Source organism: Corvus cornix, chromosome 1 (assembly GCF_000738735.6).
Source record: "Corvus cornix cornix isolate S_Up_H32 chromosome 1, ASM73873v5, whole genome shotgun sequence".
Classification (NCBI taxonomy): domain Eukaryota; kingdom Metazoa; phylum Chordata; class Aves; order Passeriformes; family Corvidae; genus Corvus; species Corvus cornix.
Window position 1 is genome coordinate 30,590,778 of NC_046332.1, and position 17,374 is coordinate 30,608,151.

The window sequence follows — 17,374 nt, forward strand, 5'->3', positions numbered from 1 at the left end:
GAAGACCTTCTAGTTCCAACCCCCTGCCATGGGCAGGGACACCTTTCACTAGACCAGGGTGCTCAGAGCCCCATCCAGCCTGGCCTGGAACACTTCCAGGGATGGGGCAGCCACAGCTTCCCTGGGCAGCCTCTGCCAGTGTCTCACCACCCTCACAGGGAAGAATTTCTTTCTGATATAAAATCTAAACCTACTCCCTTTCAGTTTAAAGCCATTCCAGATTGTCCTATCACTACATGCCCTTGTCAAAAGGACATTTCTTTTGAGTTTATTTTCAGTAATAGCCAGCTGTTAGACAGCACCTTTCTTTGTAGGTGTTGGAGTGCTTTGCAGAAGGGACCAGGATCTCTGCAGAAGGAGAGTGATGCTTCTTCCTGCTCCATAGAGGAGGAGGATTCATCAGGGAGCATTTGCTGTACTTAGATGCTTGCAAAAAGCCATGTTGATGCAGAGGGTTTACTCACTTAGAACAAACAGCCCCCAACCCCATCAGGATGTTTTTTGGGGCTAAATCCACCTCACTGAGTTTCTGAGGGGGAACAGCTTGTCCCTCTGTGAGCTCATGTAAGATTAACCCTCAGGCTGAAAGGTGGCATGTTAAGGTGTCCTGATTTGGATGCCATCTGTCCTGCAGCAAATCTCTGATTAAAATCAGAGCTTGATATAAACATAATTAAGAGTAAAATTTATTATTTCACCTTTAGCCTAGCGGAGCTTTTGGCTCTTAAGTGAGAACAGAGATATGACCTGAAGAAGAAAAGAGATAAAGGCCAGAAGGGGACATTCAGTGCTCTGTTCTTCATCAGTTTTATTTCAGCAAGTAACCACTGTAAATGTTCAGTAATTTGCATTTTGGCTAAAGCATCTGGTCTGTAAAGATGTCCAACTGTGCTCAAAAACATCTGGAGCTGAGCTACCTGTAACTTCCCACGGGAATTAGCTTCCCTGGTTAACCACAGTCAATTGAGAAGAAATGATGTCTTGTTTTCTCATTGCCATCAGTGCGGTTTCAGCTTCCACTCCTTGTGGACATTGCTAATGCAGGATGCTGCACTGTGCTGCTGGCTCTGGGCCATGCCATTTGGGGTCCAAAGCTAAGCTACGGTGCATGCACAGCTGGGAGTGGGAAAGGGCTTTGGGAATGGCTCAGGTTTCCCAGAGGAGCTGCGTGACCAGGCTTGGAACTAGGCAGTCTTGAAGGTCCTTTCCAACCCAAAGCATTCTATGATTCGAAGACAGCTTCAGGCTATTTTTTGTTCATGGTTGGCCAAGAGGTGTGGAGTGCTTATCTTGTGTTCTGTGTAAACAGTGACAATTCAAGTCCTCCTTCTTCCCTGGGTCCTGGAGAAACAGTGTGTAAAGCTCTCCTTGCATCGACAGGGATGGATTCCTTTGCTGAGCTGGACTTTTGTGTTGGTAGGTGTAAGGATAACCCTGGTGTTGCCCCATGTCTGTCAATAGAAACACCCAAGGAGGCTGTAAAAAATTGTTTAAATAACATATTAAGAAAAAGCCTGGTGGTTGCTCTGAACACCCTGCTGCTGAGCCCCATAACATTGCACCTGGTTGAGGATTGGGCAGTCTGGTTCCTGCTTCATCTTCTCCTTGGCTGATCCTGTGCCCTTGCAATGTGATATGGAAGCCCTCTCCTGTTTAGTGAGAGTGGAGCTGAAGGACAGCAGATCCTGTCCTTTAGAACAAAGTGTTTTGTCTGACCTGGAGGCAGACAGCTGTAGGATCTATAAGTAAGGAGGCTTTGCTCCTGGCCAGGCTGCAGCCTTGTGGTAACACAGGTGTGGTGAGCCCCTGCCAGCTACCCAAGGTGCAGGAGCCTCTGAGCTGGAAGGCAAGGAGAGGAAGATGTTTGTAGGGGAGGAAGGAAGCGTCTTTCCACAAGTATTTGGTCCTGGCCAATGCAAAGGCTTTCAATTCTTCTCCCTGTTACAGTCCTTAGAGCCGTGATTGTTACCAGCTGGCAGGAGCTGGAGCACTTGGATGATGCTAGAGGTGAAAAGGGGAGTCCACAACACCCCTGAGTCATAAGTCTGGCTCAGTCTTCCAACAAAATAGTTTCTTTAAACTCCTTTGTGGCAGGACTGAGGTTGGGATCAGACCACTGTTCCTAAAAACTCAGCTCTGCTAAGAGTGGTGAGTGCAGATTCCCCTCCCTGCTCACATGCAGACACATGCATATGCAGGTGTAGGGTTGTTAATTCAAATCTGGCATGAAAACACCCAGTTCTTGTGCTCCTGGAGCGTTTGAGCTTGGTACAAGAAGGCAAAAAGTAATTAGACAGCCTTTGGGCATTTTAAGGTGGCAGAGGTAGAGTTCAGCCTGGTGAGCATGAAATGCTCCAAGTTAGAGAGAGTAATGAATTTGAACACTGCCCTAAGAACATTCCCTCTGCCACTTCCTTTTAATTATTTAGCAAGGTGGGGTTTTTTTGTTTGTTTTTCTAAATGATCCTGAGCAGTATTCCTTCCTTTGTAACTCAAATCCATCTACACGCTGTCATGTGAGAGTAGCCCTGCAGCGAGGACAGATGGCTGGCAAGGTGACAGTCACTGTGGGGTGGGATAGCAGGGCAAAATTCAGGCAAATTTGGGTATCAGAAAGGCTGGAACTCCTTGGCTGAGATGACTGCGGTCTTGTTCTCATAGGGATGGACATTGCTCAGGGTCTCTTGTGAAAATCGGTGTTGCAGGGATCATTGGAAAGCACGGCTCCAAGCTGCAGGGTGTAGCAGTAATTTTATGAATGAGCAGCCAAGTGCCAGCCCTTGGCCATGGTACAGGCTGCAGAGCAGCATCCAGCATCTCCTACATCAAACCCAAAACTCCTGCCTTTAACTCAAGCGTGACTTTTAGGAAGGCTCCAGACCTCCTTCCTCCCCTCCTTTCCAGGCTCCCTCCCTAATCTCGCTGGTTCTTCCTGCACAACCTCCCAAGGAAATATCCTTTCCTGTCTGTCAGCCCACTTCATGCACCAGTCCAAGCCATTCATCTTGCATGTCAGCCAACAGCATCTTCCTCCTCTCTCAGCCTGTTGTATTCCTGCAGAAGGCAGTTGCCAGCCATCCTTTCCCAGCACTGCTGCTTTCCCTGTGTCTCTCTGTAGCAATGAGTTCTATCACTGTGAAAGTCTTGCCTGATTGTCACTCAAAAGGAGCTCATGCAGTGCTCAGATGTCCCCATGACCTCCCTGGGTACATCTCCCTTATTTTTCGCCCCTTCCTCTGCTGGAGATCTGAAGGCCAGCACCTTCCCTGGCCCTCTTAGCAGGGTGTATAGGACTACTGGCTGCACTCCCTGCCTGCTCAAAGGCTGACAGCCTTTCCACAAGTAGTAAATTTGGTGTATTATTTGGGGGTTTATAGCAGGCCATTTATTTTTAAGGCTTTTCTGAGGGCCGGTGATGCACTTGGGCCTCTTTGTAGCATCTGGGGTCTACAGAGCATCTGGTACTGATGGCAGGGAGAAAATCCCCACGAACTGCATTAGCAACTCGTCCTCAGAAGCAGAGACCTGTGGAGCAGCCAGCAAGGGGATTATTTTGGGTTCACTTAAGCTCTCAGTGATGAGCACTTGTGCTGCTAATCAAGCTGATAAATGCTGTCAATTAAAACCTGTGCTTTGCTCTTCAGCTTTCCAGAAGTGAAGTGGTTTCGTCTCTCCCAGAGGAGAGAAGGCTGGCTGGGTGGGCAGTGCTCCTGGAGCATCAGAATGGGCATTAGTTGAGCTTTCAGACACCTACTTTCCTTCAGCTAATCCTAGTGGTTCATAAACAAGGGATGTGACACTGCTACTTAAATTGGTGCCAACTGTAACTGATCATATAATCCTTGAGATTTTGGATGTTTACAAATCAGCAGCTTCCAATTAGCCATTATCGCAACTTCATTATCCCACCACGTGTGATAATACCACAACAAGCATAGGGTTTCTGTGTGTCTCACTAGGAGGGATGAGAGGTCGGCTTGCTGGATGCATCCACCCACTGCATGGGGCACCCTTAGTTTTACCATGTTGGAGATGAAAGCTGGGATTATGCCACTTAGGGACATGCTTTATTGGAGGACTTGGCAGTCCTGGGTTAACAATTGGAATAGGTGGTCTTAGAGGTCTTTTCCAACCTGAATGATTCCATGATTCTATGGTGATGTGGCACACACATTCCCATTTCTTTAGGAAAACATACTAGACGTTTCCAGACTGAGGTCGCTAATGGCCAGCTTTTGAAAAAGGACATCCCGTTTTGGGGAGAGATAAGGATTGTACATGGCTGTTACAAATAAATACAGAGAAACTTTAGGGAAGGAGTTTTGGAAAAAGTCTGTGATTAAGTAGTGGGGAACTATGCAGAGCACCCATTTTCCTTGTGCCTGAGCAAAGGGGTTGGTACCCAGTGACCAAAAGGCAGGGGTGATGGACAGGTGCTGATCTCTCTCTGGGGGGCAATTGAGCAATGGTTTCCTGCTGTTGTCTGGGTTGCTAAATTCACATCTCTGCCCTGGAAGCAAGACACTTGTCAGGAAAGAATAATTAATCCAGAAACATGTGGTGCTCTGCCAGGAGACTCTTTTTTTAATTAAAACCAGATCTGATAAAGTTTGCTGAGAAATTGGCGTCTCTGACAAAATCATGAACTGCATGATTTTGTGAGTTGAGGCTCTGTGGTGGGGATGCTCTGGGTAGGGCTCACAGCTGTGCACACCCATCTTGCAGGGGGTGTCTTTCCCTCCTTTGCCTCTGAGGGCTGTGTTTTTCCCACACGAGTTACAAATTTGTTAAGAAGCAGGACACCAGTTATCATCTACTACTATGCCTGGCTTGGTGTTGTTTGGCCAGCCTGGGGGGTAAATGGGAGTCCCAGTCCGGGGGGATCAGCAAGGTACACTTGGGCTCAGAGGTGGTTATCTTCAGCCACGATGTCTTGGTCCTGCCACGGAGATGGTGCAGAGAAGGATTGAGCATCCCTGGCCAGACCCTGCCCCATCTCATTCCTGCTCTGCCTGTCCTCCAGAGCCGCTGGGGAAGGATGTTTTCCTCGGTGAAGCCGTACGAGAACCAGCGCTACGCCTCTCTGAAGAAGGAGTGCCAGCGGCGGAAGCAGCTCTTTGAGGACCCACTTTTCCCCGCCAATGATGACTCGCTCTTCTACAAGTCAAGGATTCAGGGCATCCAATGGAAACGACCCAAAGTAAGTGCACCCATCCCCTTGCCCCTCCACACTGCTTTCTGCCATCTCTGCTCTCAGGTGTTCCTAAAAATGCACAGTTCACCCTTCACTAAGGCTGTCAAGCCCCAGTTAACATCCCTTCTCCCCGACAGCATTTATTGGCCCAGACCTGATATTGCGAGCTTCTAGGGTGCCAGGAAGACCTGCTGCACTCAGGTCCAGACTTTTCTGCATCCTGTGAGGACCAAGAGCAAAGGAAGCTGTTCTGTGACTCAGTTTCCCCATGTATGAACCAGAGAGATGGTTTGCAGCTGGGTTGGTGTTGTGTACTCCTGTAAGGCTGCTGGGTCCAGCAAGGCAGAGTGTTATCTCTGAATCACTGGATGGTTTGAGTTGGAAGGGACCTTTAAGATCATCTATTTCCAACCTCCTGCCAAGGGCAGGGATACCTTCCACTAGAATACTCTTGGTGGTCCATTTGGAAAGGAAAAAGAAGATTTGAGTAGGTGAGGTTGTTTTGGAATCTTTAGGGAAGGGGGTGGTCATACCCATCCTTCCTCTTCTGTGCAAAAACCATGTCCTCTGGAAAATGCTCTCTGCCTCTCCTCCATGCTTCTGTGTCTGTCATGAAGGCAGCTTGTGGGAGGCTGGGATAACATTGTCTGTCCACAGTGTTGCCAGCCCCTCTTCTGCTGTCCTCAGTGCCAGCCCAAAGGATGCACATCAGGACCTCAGGGCACTATGGGGAATTTGTATGTCTTGTTATGGCCATCTGCTTGGAGTTGACCATGAGACCAGTGCTCTGACTGCCATGAAGCACAAGGAGTCCCAGGTAGCAGTGATAATTGTGGTTGGGGAGTGGCAGTATCCCAACATCTCACACACCTGAGGTTACTTCCTTCCCCGTGGGGAGCAGCAGCCCTCTCTGCCCAGCCCGTGCTTTTCCACACGTGACTTGGTGGCATTTCAGTGTTGTAGGGTTGCCTGAGCCGCCGTCATCGTCTTCGCCCCCGCTGACAGCCCAGAAAATCAGCTGGCCTTCCACAAGACAAGGCTGTGTCTGTCTGGATGAAGGCAGTCTGGAGGGGGGTGGACAAAAAGGCTTTGTGCAGAGGGAGAGATGGAGCTGAACTGACTCTTGTTGTGTGGCCAGAGGGGCTGAGCCCCCAGCATCCCACTGGGCTCCTTGGGGGGTGAGGTCTCTCTTCCCTCTGCTCTGCCTTTGTCTCTTCCACACCAGCTCTGCCTGGACACTGGATTTGTGTAAAGCCCTGTGTATGTTTTAGTTTATTCCCTTTGTCTGCTGGAAGGAAAGGAGGCTCTGTGCCTTCTGAAGACAGGGCTGACCATGGTTTGGTCTCGCTGTGGGGGCTGACATGAGCACGCCTTGCATATCCTGTTTATACAGCCAGCAGGTGATGGCTGTGTGTTTCTAAACAACTTTCTCTGGGACTAAAAGGTGGGGATGTATTTGAGACCCCCTTGCTGGTTTGCAGTCAGGTCACACACATTAATTCAGGCCCATGTTTAAAGACAGAGGGTTGGGTCCCTTTGTAGAGGGACAAAGATTGCTTGTGTTCTGCTGAGCATCTCAGAGTTTTTCTCCATGTGCTTTTCAGGCTTTCATCTCACTTGCAGCCCTTGGTGTTCAGGCAGGTATTATCTTCTTGCTGGCCTTGCTCTGTAGAGCATGAGGTCTTCCTTAGAAAGCTTTCTGAACCTCACCTGCAAGGTGTCATGCTCACCTAGTCCAAACCCATCCCTGCTGAAGCATGGAGTGAATTCAGACTTTTTCAGACACCCAGCTCTGCAGTTTTGTAGGATCATAGAACTGTTTAGGTAGGAAGGGACCCTTAAAGTAATTATCATAGAATGCTGAACCAGGGCTCTTTCTGGCATGGGCTGTCAGTGGGAATGGGGGCTGGAAATGGGTCCCATGTGCAAGTAAGGTCCTGTAGCTTAACAAGACATAGAGGTGGTCCTTGTTTTGCTGCCTCTGCACCAGACAAAGGAACTTTGCCAGCAGTTTGGGCACCAGAAGGAATGCATGCTGAGCAGTAGCAGACTCATGATGCCACTGTCTGGTAGGATTCTTTGATCCGACCTACTCAGCTGCCTTGACCACAAAATCACCGTTAAAAAAAGAATTTGAACTCACACCTGCCCTGTTTACTGCTGAAGTTTCCAGAAACCTCTTTCTCAAAAGCATTTCTCTAGGTTCTTAATCGTTCATTTCAGCAAAAGTAACTAAATTTCATGGGGAGAATTGCTTTGTGCCAGCAGACAATGCAAAATGACACTTTTAGTTCTGGACCTGAATTCAGACTGGCTTTCTAAGGGAGAGAGTCCAGGAAAAATCCCAGCAAATTCTGCAGGAAAGCAATCACTATCGGCTTTCCCAAGCTAATGCAGGATTCAGTAGGGTCCAAAATGTCCATGAAGTTTAAATGAACTGTTCTGCTTGTGTGCTAGTGAATGGCATGGTGCAGTTATTAAACCACAGCATCTTGTTTCTATTACAACCAGCAATTCTTGTCTTAGGTGAAATCTTAGGCAGTTAAACCTTTTTCAGAAAAAAAGCAAGTAGTGTTACTCCCAGCTTTTGGCAGATGCTGTTTTGGGGATTTCCTTACCCAGAAATGGAGTCCCCAGTCCCAGGGATATTGTCTGCAGGGAAGGGATGGTGTGTACATGCTTTTATCTCTCGGGGCCATGGCCGTGGGTTGTTCTGGAGAGTTTCAGCTAAAACTGTGATAAAACATAAGAGCTCATGGTGTCTCTAGCTTTGTTGTGAGAACAGAGTGGGTGGAGAACGGAAATAAAATCTGTCCACTATTGAAAACAACCACTTGCATTCTCGGAAAAGTTGTCACTTGTGATCTATGAGAAGAAATCAGACATATGAGATAAGTCATGCCCTGAAAAGCTGTAGCTGCCTTATCTCTGGAAGTGTTCAAGGCCAGGTTGGATGGGCTTTGAGCAACGTGGTCTAGTGGAAGGTGTTCCTGGCCACAGTAGGGGAGTTGGAACCAGGTGATCTTGAAGGTCCTTCCAAGCCAAACCATTCTGTGGTGTTTCAGATAAAGCACTTGCATGTGAAAAGTAACCCTAGTGAACTCACTGGGGTGCTGGGAATGTGCTTTGGCAGAGGCAGGATCTTATTTCTATGTACTTACATGGTGCTGGTATGGATCTAAACAGCCCATCCTCTGTCTGTGCATCTCTACTTTCCCAGCTATTCTTCTGGCATCCTTTCTGTTTCTCCATGCACTCCCAAAGCTTGAGGCTGCTTTGGCAAAAAACCCCCAACAAAACAACAAAACCCCCAATCTCTGCAGTGCTTCCCCTTTTGCTTGAGGTTTTTCTGGGCAGAAGGGAAAAGGAGAGGCTGAGGAACAGCTCTGGTCCCTTCCCTGGTCAGGCTGTTTAGCTTCAACTTCCTTCTGCATCCGGCACTGCAGCCTTTCCTGGAATGGGCTCAGCCTTATTATTTCCAGCAGGGTGTCCTCCCTCCCACTCTGCTTTCCTTGGCCTCCAGCCCTGCTCTGGATGCCAGATCTTTGCAGAGGGAGCAGCTGTTTGAGCCCTCTAATCGTGTTTTGGCTCCGGTGGTTGTTTGCTGGATGCCTTCGTGATGCAGCCCCGCAAAGCCAGAAAGCCAATTACTGGAGTGCTTCGGAGGGAGGGAAACCACAGCATCAGCCTGAGCAGGGAAGGGGGTCCTGAAGAGCCCTGTTTAGTGAATCCACTTAAAAACAAAGCTGGCTGCTCGTTGCCTAGCCAAAGCAGATTTTGGAGCTCACTCAGGCAGCATCAGCGGCTCCTTTTGGCAGCAGCACTCAGCTGTTGCATTAGAAATTAAACAGAACTTTTGAGCTTAGCCCAAATCCCAACACCTTGCTTGAAATTTCTTTCCCTTGTGCTCTGTGTGCTGCCATGTGAAGGAGAGGGAGATCTGTATCCAGGCAAGTAGGACCACTTTTCCCAGTGAAAATCTTGGCCTGATCCTGAAGCTCTGAGTTTTCCCCTCCCTTTTTGGGACAGGAATGCTGGCAGTGCACCTTAGAATCAGGAGGTTTGGTCTGTGCATTGGGTGAGCTGGTCTGGGTGTTTGGGTGGAGGGTAAATAAGGAGGGGTGGCACAAAGATGAGTAGAAGGGGATGGATGAGGTGCAGGATGGATGGCAAAACTAAGGGGAGATCTGGGGCATCTGCTGTGTCTGTTGATCCCCTGTAGAAAAAGCAATGATAGTCTAAGGTAGAAGAGACTCATCTACCCTTTGGGAAAAAGAGTTCATCTCTTCTAATTATCCCAGTCCTAAGCTCTCTTCTTGGGTACAGATTGCTTCCAATGATGCCATGGCATTGGTACAGGCTTCAATTAGGGTCTGTCTTTAATACCTCTGGGCCTTACCCAGGGCTTGTTGTCTCTCTGCAGCAAGGGGGCCACTTGGTTCAGGTTCAGCCTGCCAAGCTATGACCTGCTGCTGGGACAGGTCACCAGCCAGGACAAATTTGGGCATCACTGCACCTGTGGGGAGCAAATGAAGCCTGGTGAGAGGCTTACATAATGCACAGGTGCGATGTTGAACCACATGAGCTGCATGCTCTGATCCTTCAGCTCTTTCCAGAGAGCAAGGTTGAGCATGGAGACAGTTTTTTCCTCCCTTTCCTGGGAGGCAGGTGGGCTGCTGTGTGCTGAGTGTATTCCTGTCCACAGCAGTGTGCTGCAGGACATTGCAGGAGCACCTCATGGTCATCCCTAAGATGCTGAGCGGCTGGGACATGAGATCCCAAAGATGTTTGGAAGGCTCCAGGTGGGATCTCAGTGCCAAGCTGAGCCAAAAGTGCTGTGATGAGAAGCTGTGACAAACACAAGGGTTTCCAAGCTGGCTGTTGTCACAGTGACTGTGTGGCTCAAGGTGACATGTGGTTGTTGTTGAACCTGAGCTGCATCCCTGTTCTGTGAGTTCAAGCCTGGATGGTTGCAACCACCAGAGAAACGCTCTTGGATGAAGTCTACACCCTCCCATCTTCAGGGAAAGAGTTTTTCCCTCCATCCCTGTTTCTCAGTATTTTTATCTCTCTCCAGTATTTACTTGCAAGTGCTGAATTATCTCTGCAGGAATTAATTGTCAGGGGAGATTGTCACTGATTAAAGAACATAAAGGTAGATTCTTGCTAAATGGTGATATTATTTTATCTGGATGAAGGCAATGTCATTTGAAGGGGAAAGCCTGAGAGAGTAGTTTTGGGGGAGAGAGACAGGCCAGATGTTTTGGGAAGGGTTGTAGAAGTAGGAGATCTTAGGGCACTAGAACCATGGCATTTTCAGGCCTACTATGGCACTAGGGAGACATGCTCTCAGTCACAGTCCTGAGGTTTTTTCCCAGACATTCAAGGGAAATCTTGTTTCAGAAACCTAGAAAATAGGATTTTTTAATAGCCATTCCCTGCTGTCCTGGTATATATCTACCCTGACTTTTGTATAGGGGTTTTGCCCACTCACAGAACCATATAATGGTTTGGGTTGGAAGGGATCCTAAAGATGCTCTAGTTCCATGGGCAGGGACACCTTCCACTATCCCAGGTTGCTCAGAGCCCCATCCAACCTGGCCTTGAACACTTCCAGGGATGGGGCATCCATGGCTTCTCTGGGCAACTTGTGCCAGTGCCTCATCACCCTCACAGGGAAGAATTTCTTCCTAATATCCAATCTGAATCTACCCTATTTCACCTTAAAGCCATTCTCCCTTGCCCTATCATGCAGGATACGTTATGTCCATTGTCTCCTGAATGGGATGTTGTTGTCTTTGGAGAAGGTGTTGCAGGATGGGAGAGCATCTCTTAGCTCCACTTTTTTTTACATTATTAAGCACTTAGCTCTTTTCTCTTGCTGAGTGAGGATTATACAGTCAATCCCCATGGGGGTTTCCTGGAAGGGGAAAGGAGTCAGTGAACTAATTCACTAAAAGCAGGACCAGCACTTCCCTGCCCACAAGTTTCTGCATTAAAAGGTCTTTTCCCCAGTGTGTAGTGCAGGCTGGGAAGCTGGAAAAGACACAAGAGTGAAGATAATGGGGAAGACAGAGGTTAAGTTCTTGCAGTTCTTTGCTCTCTGAAGCTCACCAAGAATTTAGCAGGGAGGCACTTACATTGGCAATGGCCACTGGCTGCAGAAACCTTCTGGTGTCCCACTTGGAGGTTTTTCTTCCAGAATGAGTAAAATACTAACTTCTGTGCTCCGGGGTGTCTTTGCTGAGCTTTTTGCAGTGACTTGGCCTGTGTCTCTCAGTTTTGGTTTCTCCTAAAGAATGCTTGGAGTTAGTGTTGACTCTGGGGCTCCTCTGTGCTGCTGGATTGTCTGAGGGGTCGTCTCCTCTGAACAGAGTGAACAGACTGTCTGGGATCCATCACAGGGGTTGAAATCCTTCCAGACCTTTGCATTTCTTGGCTTAAGAATTTATGAGCCACTTGCCTGTTAATTTATCTGCTGTTTTCAGTAAAACTGGAACTGATTGCCAGTCTGGCTGCTCCTTGCCAGGAAAGGATTTGGTCATCATTTAATGCAATCTCTGAATTGACCTTGTTTTTACATTTTTAAGCCATTCATAGACTCCCCCCATCCCTCAAGGATGAACAAGAGATTCATTGTTATTACTTGTACTTATTTTAAAAGGTCTCTACTCCCATTAGATGTGATGCTGACCCTGGCTGCATTCCAGCAGGTCTCGCCGGCTCCTCCCAGGGCCGTGGCCTCCTGTTGTCAGGCAAACACACTCCCCCCCTTAGCCCCAGTGAGGACTGGGGTTGATAAGCAGTGCAGCCTTTGATAAGAAATTTCCAGCCAGTCTGCTCTGTCCTCAGCATCAGAAGGACGTGGCCTTAAAAGCAAAAGCAACAGTAAAATCCCTGGATTAGATTCATTGCGTGCTTCTTAGTGCAGCTGCGTGTTGGTGACAAGAACTTATTGTATTGGTAATGAGGAAGAGCGGAACAATAGCAGAGGGTGTTGCAGAAAGGAGCCCTGAGCATCCACTGCCTCTGAGTTCCGTGGGAGGGAGCGTGCAAATCCTCCCAGACTGGACTCTGGGGTCCTGCAGGGGCACGTTCAACTTGTGGAGCAATTGCAGAGCTGCTTCTCATAGAATCACAGGGTGGCTGGGTTTCAAGATCACCTGGTTCCAACCTCCCTGCCATGGGCAGAGACACCTTCCACTAGACCTGGTTGCTCAGTGTTAAGGAAACTTCCTGTCTGACCATCCAGGAGCCATTCTGGCAGTCACACTGCCACCACCTGAGCTGGGACCGAAACCCCTTCGCAGCAGGCGGCTCCAGTGACACAGTGGGTGCCCCACTTGACTCCCTACACTCAATGTCAGACCAGGTTTCCTTACTGTGACCCCAGCTTTCCCATAGCAGAGTCTCAGACATCTGAGTCATTCAAATTATTTAACCTTGGTGCAGTGATAGAATAATGGTCTGAACTGGTGCCTCTGAGGAGGGACCATGAACAAAGGAAACCGTGGGATTTTATCCTCTCGCAGTCCAAGCATAGGAGTCTCCAGTGTCCGGTCACGTGGATGGGCCACAGGTGCCCCTTTTTTCTTTGGTCAGCAGTTCACAGCCTCTTGTCTCAGGCTCAGGCTCAGGCTCCCGCCCCCCAGAGCTCAAACTGCAGCTGCTCACCAAGATACCTGCACTGAATGTGTTCCTCACCACTCAAAGCCCTATCCTAACCTGTCCTGGGGATGGGGCATTTACAGGGAAACCTGTGCCAGTGCCTCACTACCCTCACAGGAAAGAATTTCTTTCTATTATCTAACTTAAACCTGATTTCATTCAGTTTAAAGCCATTCGAGCTATTCCTCCTTGTCCTGTTACTCCAACTCTCTTAGAGCTTCTTTAGGCACCAGAAGGAGCTCTAAGGTCTCCTTCCATCCTTCTCATCTCCAGGCTGCACAACCCCAACTCTCTCAGCCTGTCTTCATAGCAGAGCTGCTCCAGCCCTCTGAGCATCTTTGTGGTCTCCTCTGGACTTGCTCCAGCAGGTTCACATCCTCCTTATGTTGGGGGTCCCAGAGCTGGATGCACGCTCTGAGTCAGCCAAGGGATTTAATCTTGGTGCAAGTTGGGAGTTTCTGCACTGCCTGTGAGCTCTAATCCTTGAGCCCTCAGAGAGGATGGGATTTTGGGTCTGCATAAGAGCGTGTGTGGGTGTGTAAGAATGTTTGAGTGTTTAAGAGTGTGTAAGAGGTTGTGTGAGTGTGTGTGAGGGGAAATATAAAACAAGGCATCTTTGATATTTCTGGAACTTTGGGAAGAAGCCACTGCTCAGTGATGCATTCCTCCCAGTCCCTCTCCAAGAAGGAAAAAGATGAACAAACCATCTGAATGGGGACCGGTCATGGATGGTTAAATTTTGACTGTGGTCTGATGCAAAGGCCACTGACAGAGTTACATAAGAACTAATGTCCCTTCTCCCAGTTAGCAGAAGCTCATGACTCCACATTCCTAGACGGCGGTTTTCTCGTAAAGCAGGATTCTGTTTGCAAAGCTACACCCAGTGTATGAATAACCAGAATAGGTGTGGGCTGAAAGTACTTTCTTTAAATGGCTTAAACTCATGATAACCTCATTTTTCATCATCTTTGGATAGTCAGGGATTAGTTTAGATTGTGGTGAGGTCAAGTCCTGTTTTTGAATGGAGGTGCTGTGAATGTGACACAATCACAAACCAAAGGGTATTTCCTTGCCCTGGGACAAGGAAATGGAGAGAGTATGGCTCAAGGGGGTGTGGGAGGTGTCCCACAGAAAAGCAGTTAGGAGATTTTGATCTGAGACACGCACAATGGAGTGTGGAGGTAGTTTTCCTTTGCAGCTTCTTATTATTCTTTTCCCATGAATAACTTGACTCTTAGGATGATTAAAAACAAACAAACAAAACCAACAAAAAAACCCTGCACAATTTAGATTTCTAAATCCTGTTTTAGAAGGTTGGCTTTCCATGAGACACAGGATTTGGGATTCAGGCAGGGCAGCTGCTGAATTGTGTTGCTTGGAGGCAGAAACAGTGCAGCTGAGCTCATGGCCACATCAGCTTGCTCCAGGATTTCACATTAGCTCTGTGATGAATGGCTGGGTTTGGACCATTCCTTCCAAAATACTGTAGTTTTTCACAGCAGGACCTACTTGAATAAGCCCCTCCCATTCCACCAGCATGGCCCCACCACTGTGTCCTCCAGGATGGGGATTGATGACTCAAAAGTGGTGCAAGATGTGGAGCATCCTCAGGGCTGCTGCCTGTGGTTCATGCTCCTTCACTTGTACTGCATGACTGTGATCCTCCAAGTCTAAGGCTTGATGCATCATAGTTTCAAGCCAAAGCAGTTCCTCTGCTTGAGGTTAAACCCCACAACTAAAAGTGCTGGGAGTAACTGAGAGCATGGTGTGCCATGTGAGAGGACAGGCTTTGGAATGTGGGTGTATTTTAAACTCACAATACTGCCAAACGAGGGTTGGTCTTCACCCTGCGAGTCCTTCCCAAAGGAAGCTGGTCAAAGGAGATCTGTAGGAGAGCTCAAAACTGGGATATGTCGGAGGATGGGGGAACTTGGGTGGAGGTGGCCAGCAGCACTGTGCTGAGTCGGAGAGGTGTACCTGTCAGAGGATGTTAAACAGCCTTGGGAGCTTTTTTTTTTACCTCCTCCTCCTCCATCTCTCTGGTGTAGCTCCTAGAGCCCATGCCTACATGGACTAGGATTTAGGGAAGGAGATCCAGGTGGAGCCGTCTCTGAGAGCTGCATTTGCTCAGTGTCCTCTCCACTTCTCAAGACTGTAGTTGTGTGCAGCTGTAAGGGTCAGGCTGGCTCAGGCAATGCAGCATGAAAAGGAGCCAGGTGACATCATTTCTATGAAGGAAGGGTGGCTCCCATGGTGACTGGGCTGTGCTGGGACTGGAAACCCAGGGGGACCACTGCTGCCTCTGGATGGGGTGACCTGTGGCATGTCATCTCACTGCTCTGAGCATTCTACCCCCTAGTTTGTCAGTGAGCCATGTGAAGACTTTCCTGCTTTTGCAGTGGCTTCTGCAGACCTCAGGGCTGTTGGTATCCAGGGAGTATTTTTTTTCTTAGTGGCTTTGCAACCAGACAGAAGCACTTGCTGTGGGAGAGATGGTCTAGGAGAGAGAGAGAGAGGGCTGTGTCTGGATGTGTGGTGATTCTAAAAGCCAGGCCGTGCCAGCCTCTGCATCAGTCTTGGCTGGGTAAAAACTGAATTAGTCCTGGGCTGAGTAATGGTGTGACTTCCCAAGAGTGCATCCCTGGAAAGTGTGTGTGGGAGGAATGACAGGTCTGGGGTCTCTGTACTTGTGCCATTCTCCTTCCCATCCATCTCCGTCTGCTCCTGGGGAAGTGCAGTACTCTCACAGGTTCTTGTGTCTCTCCACTTCTCATTGCTTTATCCCTCTTTGGTGCCTTTGTACTTTGGATACCCGGAAAATAAAACTGCAGAGGGACCTGTCAAAGTCCTGCAAATTGACCTTTAGATCTTGTTTGCCTCTGTCCCAGCTCTTCCTGGTGCCAAAACAAATGCTGCCCCCACTCTTCCTGGTGCCAAAACAAACACCATTGCATGGTGCTGTGGTACACAAACTGAGTCGAGGAGTTTGTGGGGAGCATGTTTTTGGGATGCCTCCCTTCACAAGCAAGTCCTGTTTGCTGTGGGTGGAGTGTCCAGTGCCCTCTGCATGGTGTGGGAGCTGATAACAATACAAATGTGTATACACTGAGATACTGTGAGTGGATTAGCATTAGGGATGCCTGACTGAGGCAATACAAACCCCCACAAACAGTTCTGTAGGGTGTAGATATTCCCAACCAAGCCTATCCTTCCATGTGTGTGAAGCTGATCTGCCAAGTACATATTTTTTAGCAGAGCCTGTAGCGATAGCACAAGGGATAATGGTTTTAAATGGAAAAAGGATGGATTCAAAGTAGATATAGCAACACAATTTTTTATAGTGAGGGCGGCTGGACACTGTCACAGGCTGCCCAGAAAAGTTGTGGCTGCCGCATCCCTGGAAGTGTTCAAGGCCAGGCTGAACGGGGTTTGAGCAATCTGGTCCTTGTGGAAGGTGTCCCTGCCCATGGCAGGGGGGTGGAGAGAGATGATCTTTAAGGTCCCTTCCAACCCAAATCACTCCATGATTCTGTGATCCTATAATAATCCATCTGAAAGCTTGGCATTCTAAATTCACTCCATTTCCCTTTTCTCTGTCACCCTGGTGCAAATTTTTTGTAACTCCCCTTTTTGCACAAGCACATCCCAGTTGCAGGTACCTGCAGCAGGGCAGCACGGGGACCTTTGTGTCTGCTCTGTCACCGTTGCTCGCCATGCTTGGGCGCCTCTTCCTCTCTTGTCTGTGTGAATGACATTTAAGACAGGATCCTTTCAGTTCCCAGTTGGCCAGGAGGGAGGGCGGAAGCGCAGCCATGCTAATAGATTATTTTGCTGATTTTGCAAGTCTGAGTGAAGGCATTGTTCTGAAACAGCCAGGCTCTGCAATGAAATTAGACCAGTCTGTTCCTTACAAAATCTTGTTAGAAAAAATGCTGCATGCAGCAGATGTTGTATCTCCCATGGTTATTCCTCCTCCTGCCATAGCTTTCCCCCCCCCCCACATCTGGTTTGACATCATCCGGATCCCCAGTGAATCTCAGTCTCAGAAACCAGCACCAGGAAACATTTGTGGTAAAACAGTTGCCAATTATAAAGCCAGTTAGAGAGTGATTTTCTCCTTAAAACCCTGTGTGGAATTGGACTGGCTGGAGAAGGCAAGGAAGATATTTTCTGCTTTAAATGCATTTGGAAAAAAATTGTGCGTATTTTGGGAAAGTGTACCAAAAGGGACAGCAGAGGAAAAGACCACATGCTTTTTGGTGGGAAGCAAAAAAGTACAAGATAATGCTCTGATTGGGTCTTTTTTTTTTTTTTTTTCCTTAATGGACTTCAAAAACCCAAAGCCAGAGGGAGCAAACTGCCCCAATCTGGGCTCCTGTGAGCCAGACCTCTGCAATCAGCCGCTCATCAACAGGGACCTGCTCTGGCCCTGATTTCCACCTCTGTCCCACATCCATTGGAGGAGGAAGGATATGAATCACCAGGACTTTGAATCGCTATTTTGGCCCTCTC

At 48.4% G+C, this 17,374-nt stretch overlaps 1 protein-coding gene across 1 annotated transcript in view; it reads left to right on the forward strand.

Moving 5' to 3' along the window:
- CAPN5 (calpain 5) overlaps positions 1-17,374 on the forward strand; it is a 52,849-nt gene that overhangs the window by 10,519 nt on the left and 24,956 nt on the right. The window contains exon 2 of the mRNA XM_039561737.1: positions 5,024-5,200. Coding sequence (XP_039417671.1) covers positions 5,039-5,200 — 162 coding nt within the window. The 5' untranslated portion in view covers positions 5,024-5,038. The remainder of the gene's footprint in view (positions 1-5,023; positions 5,201-17,374) is intronic.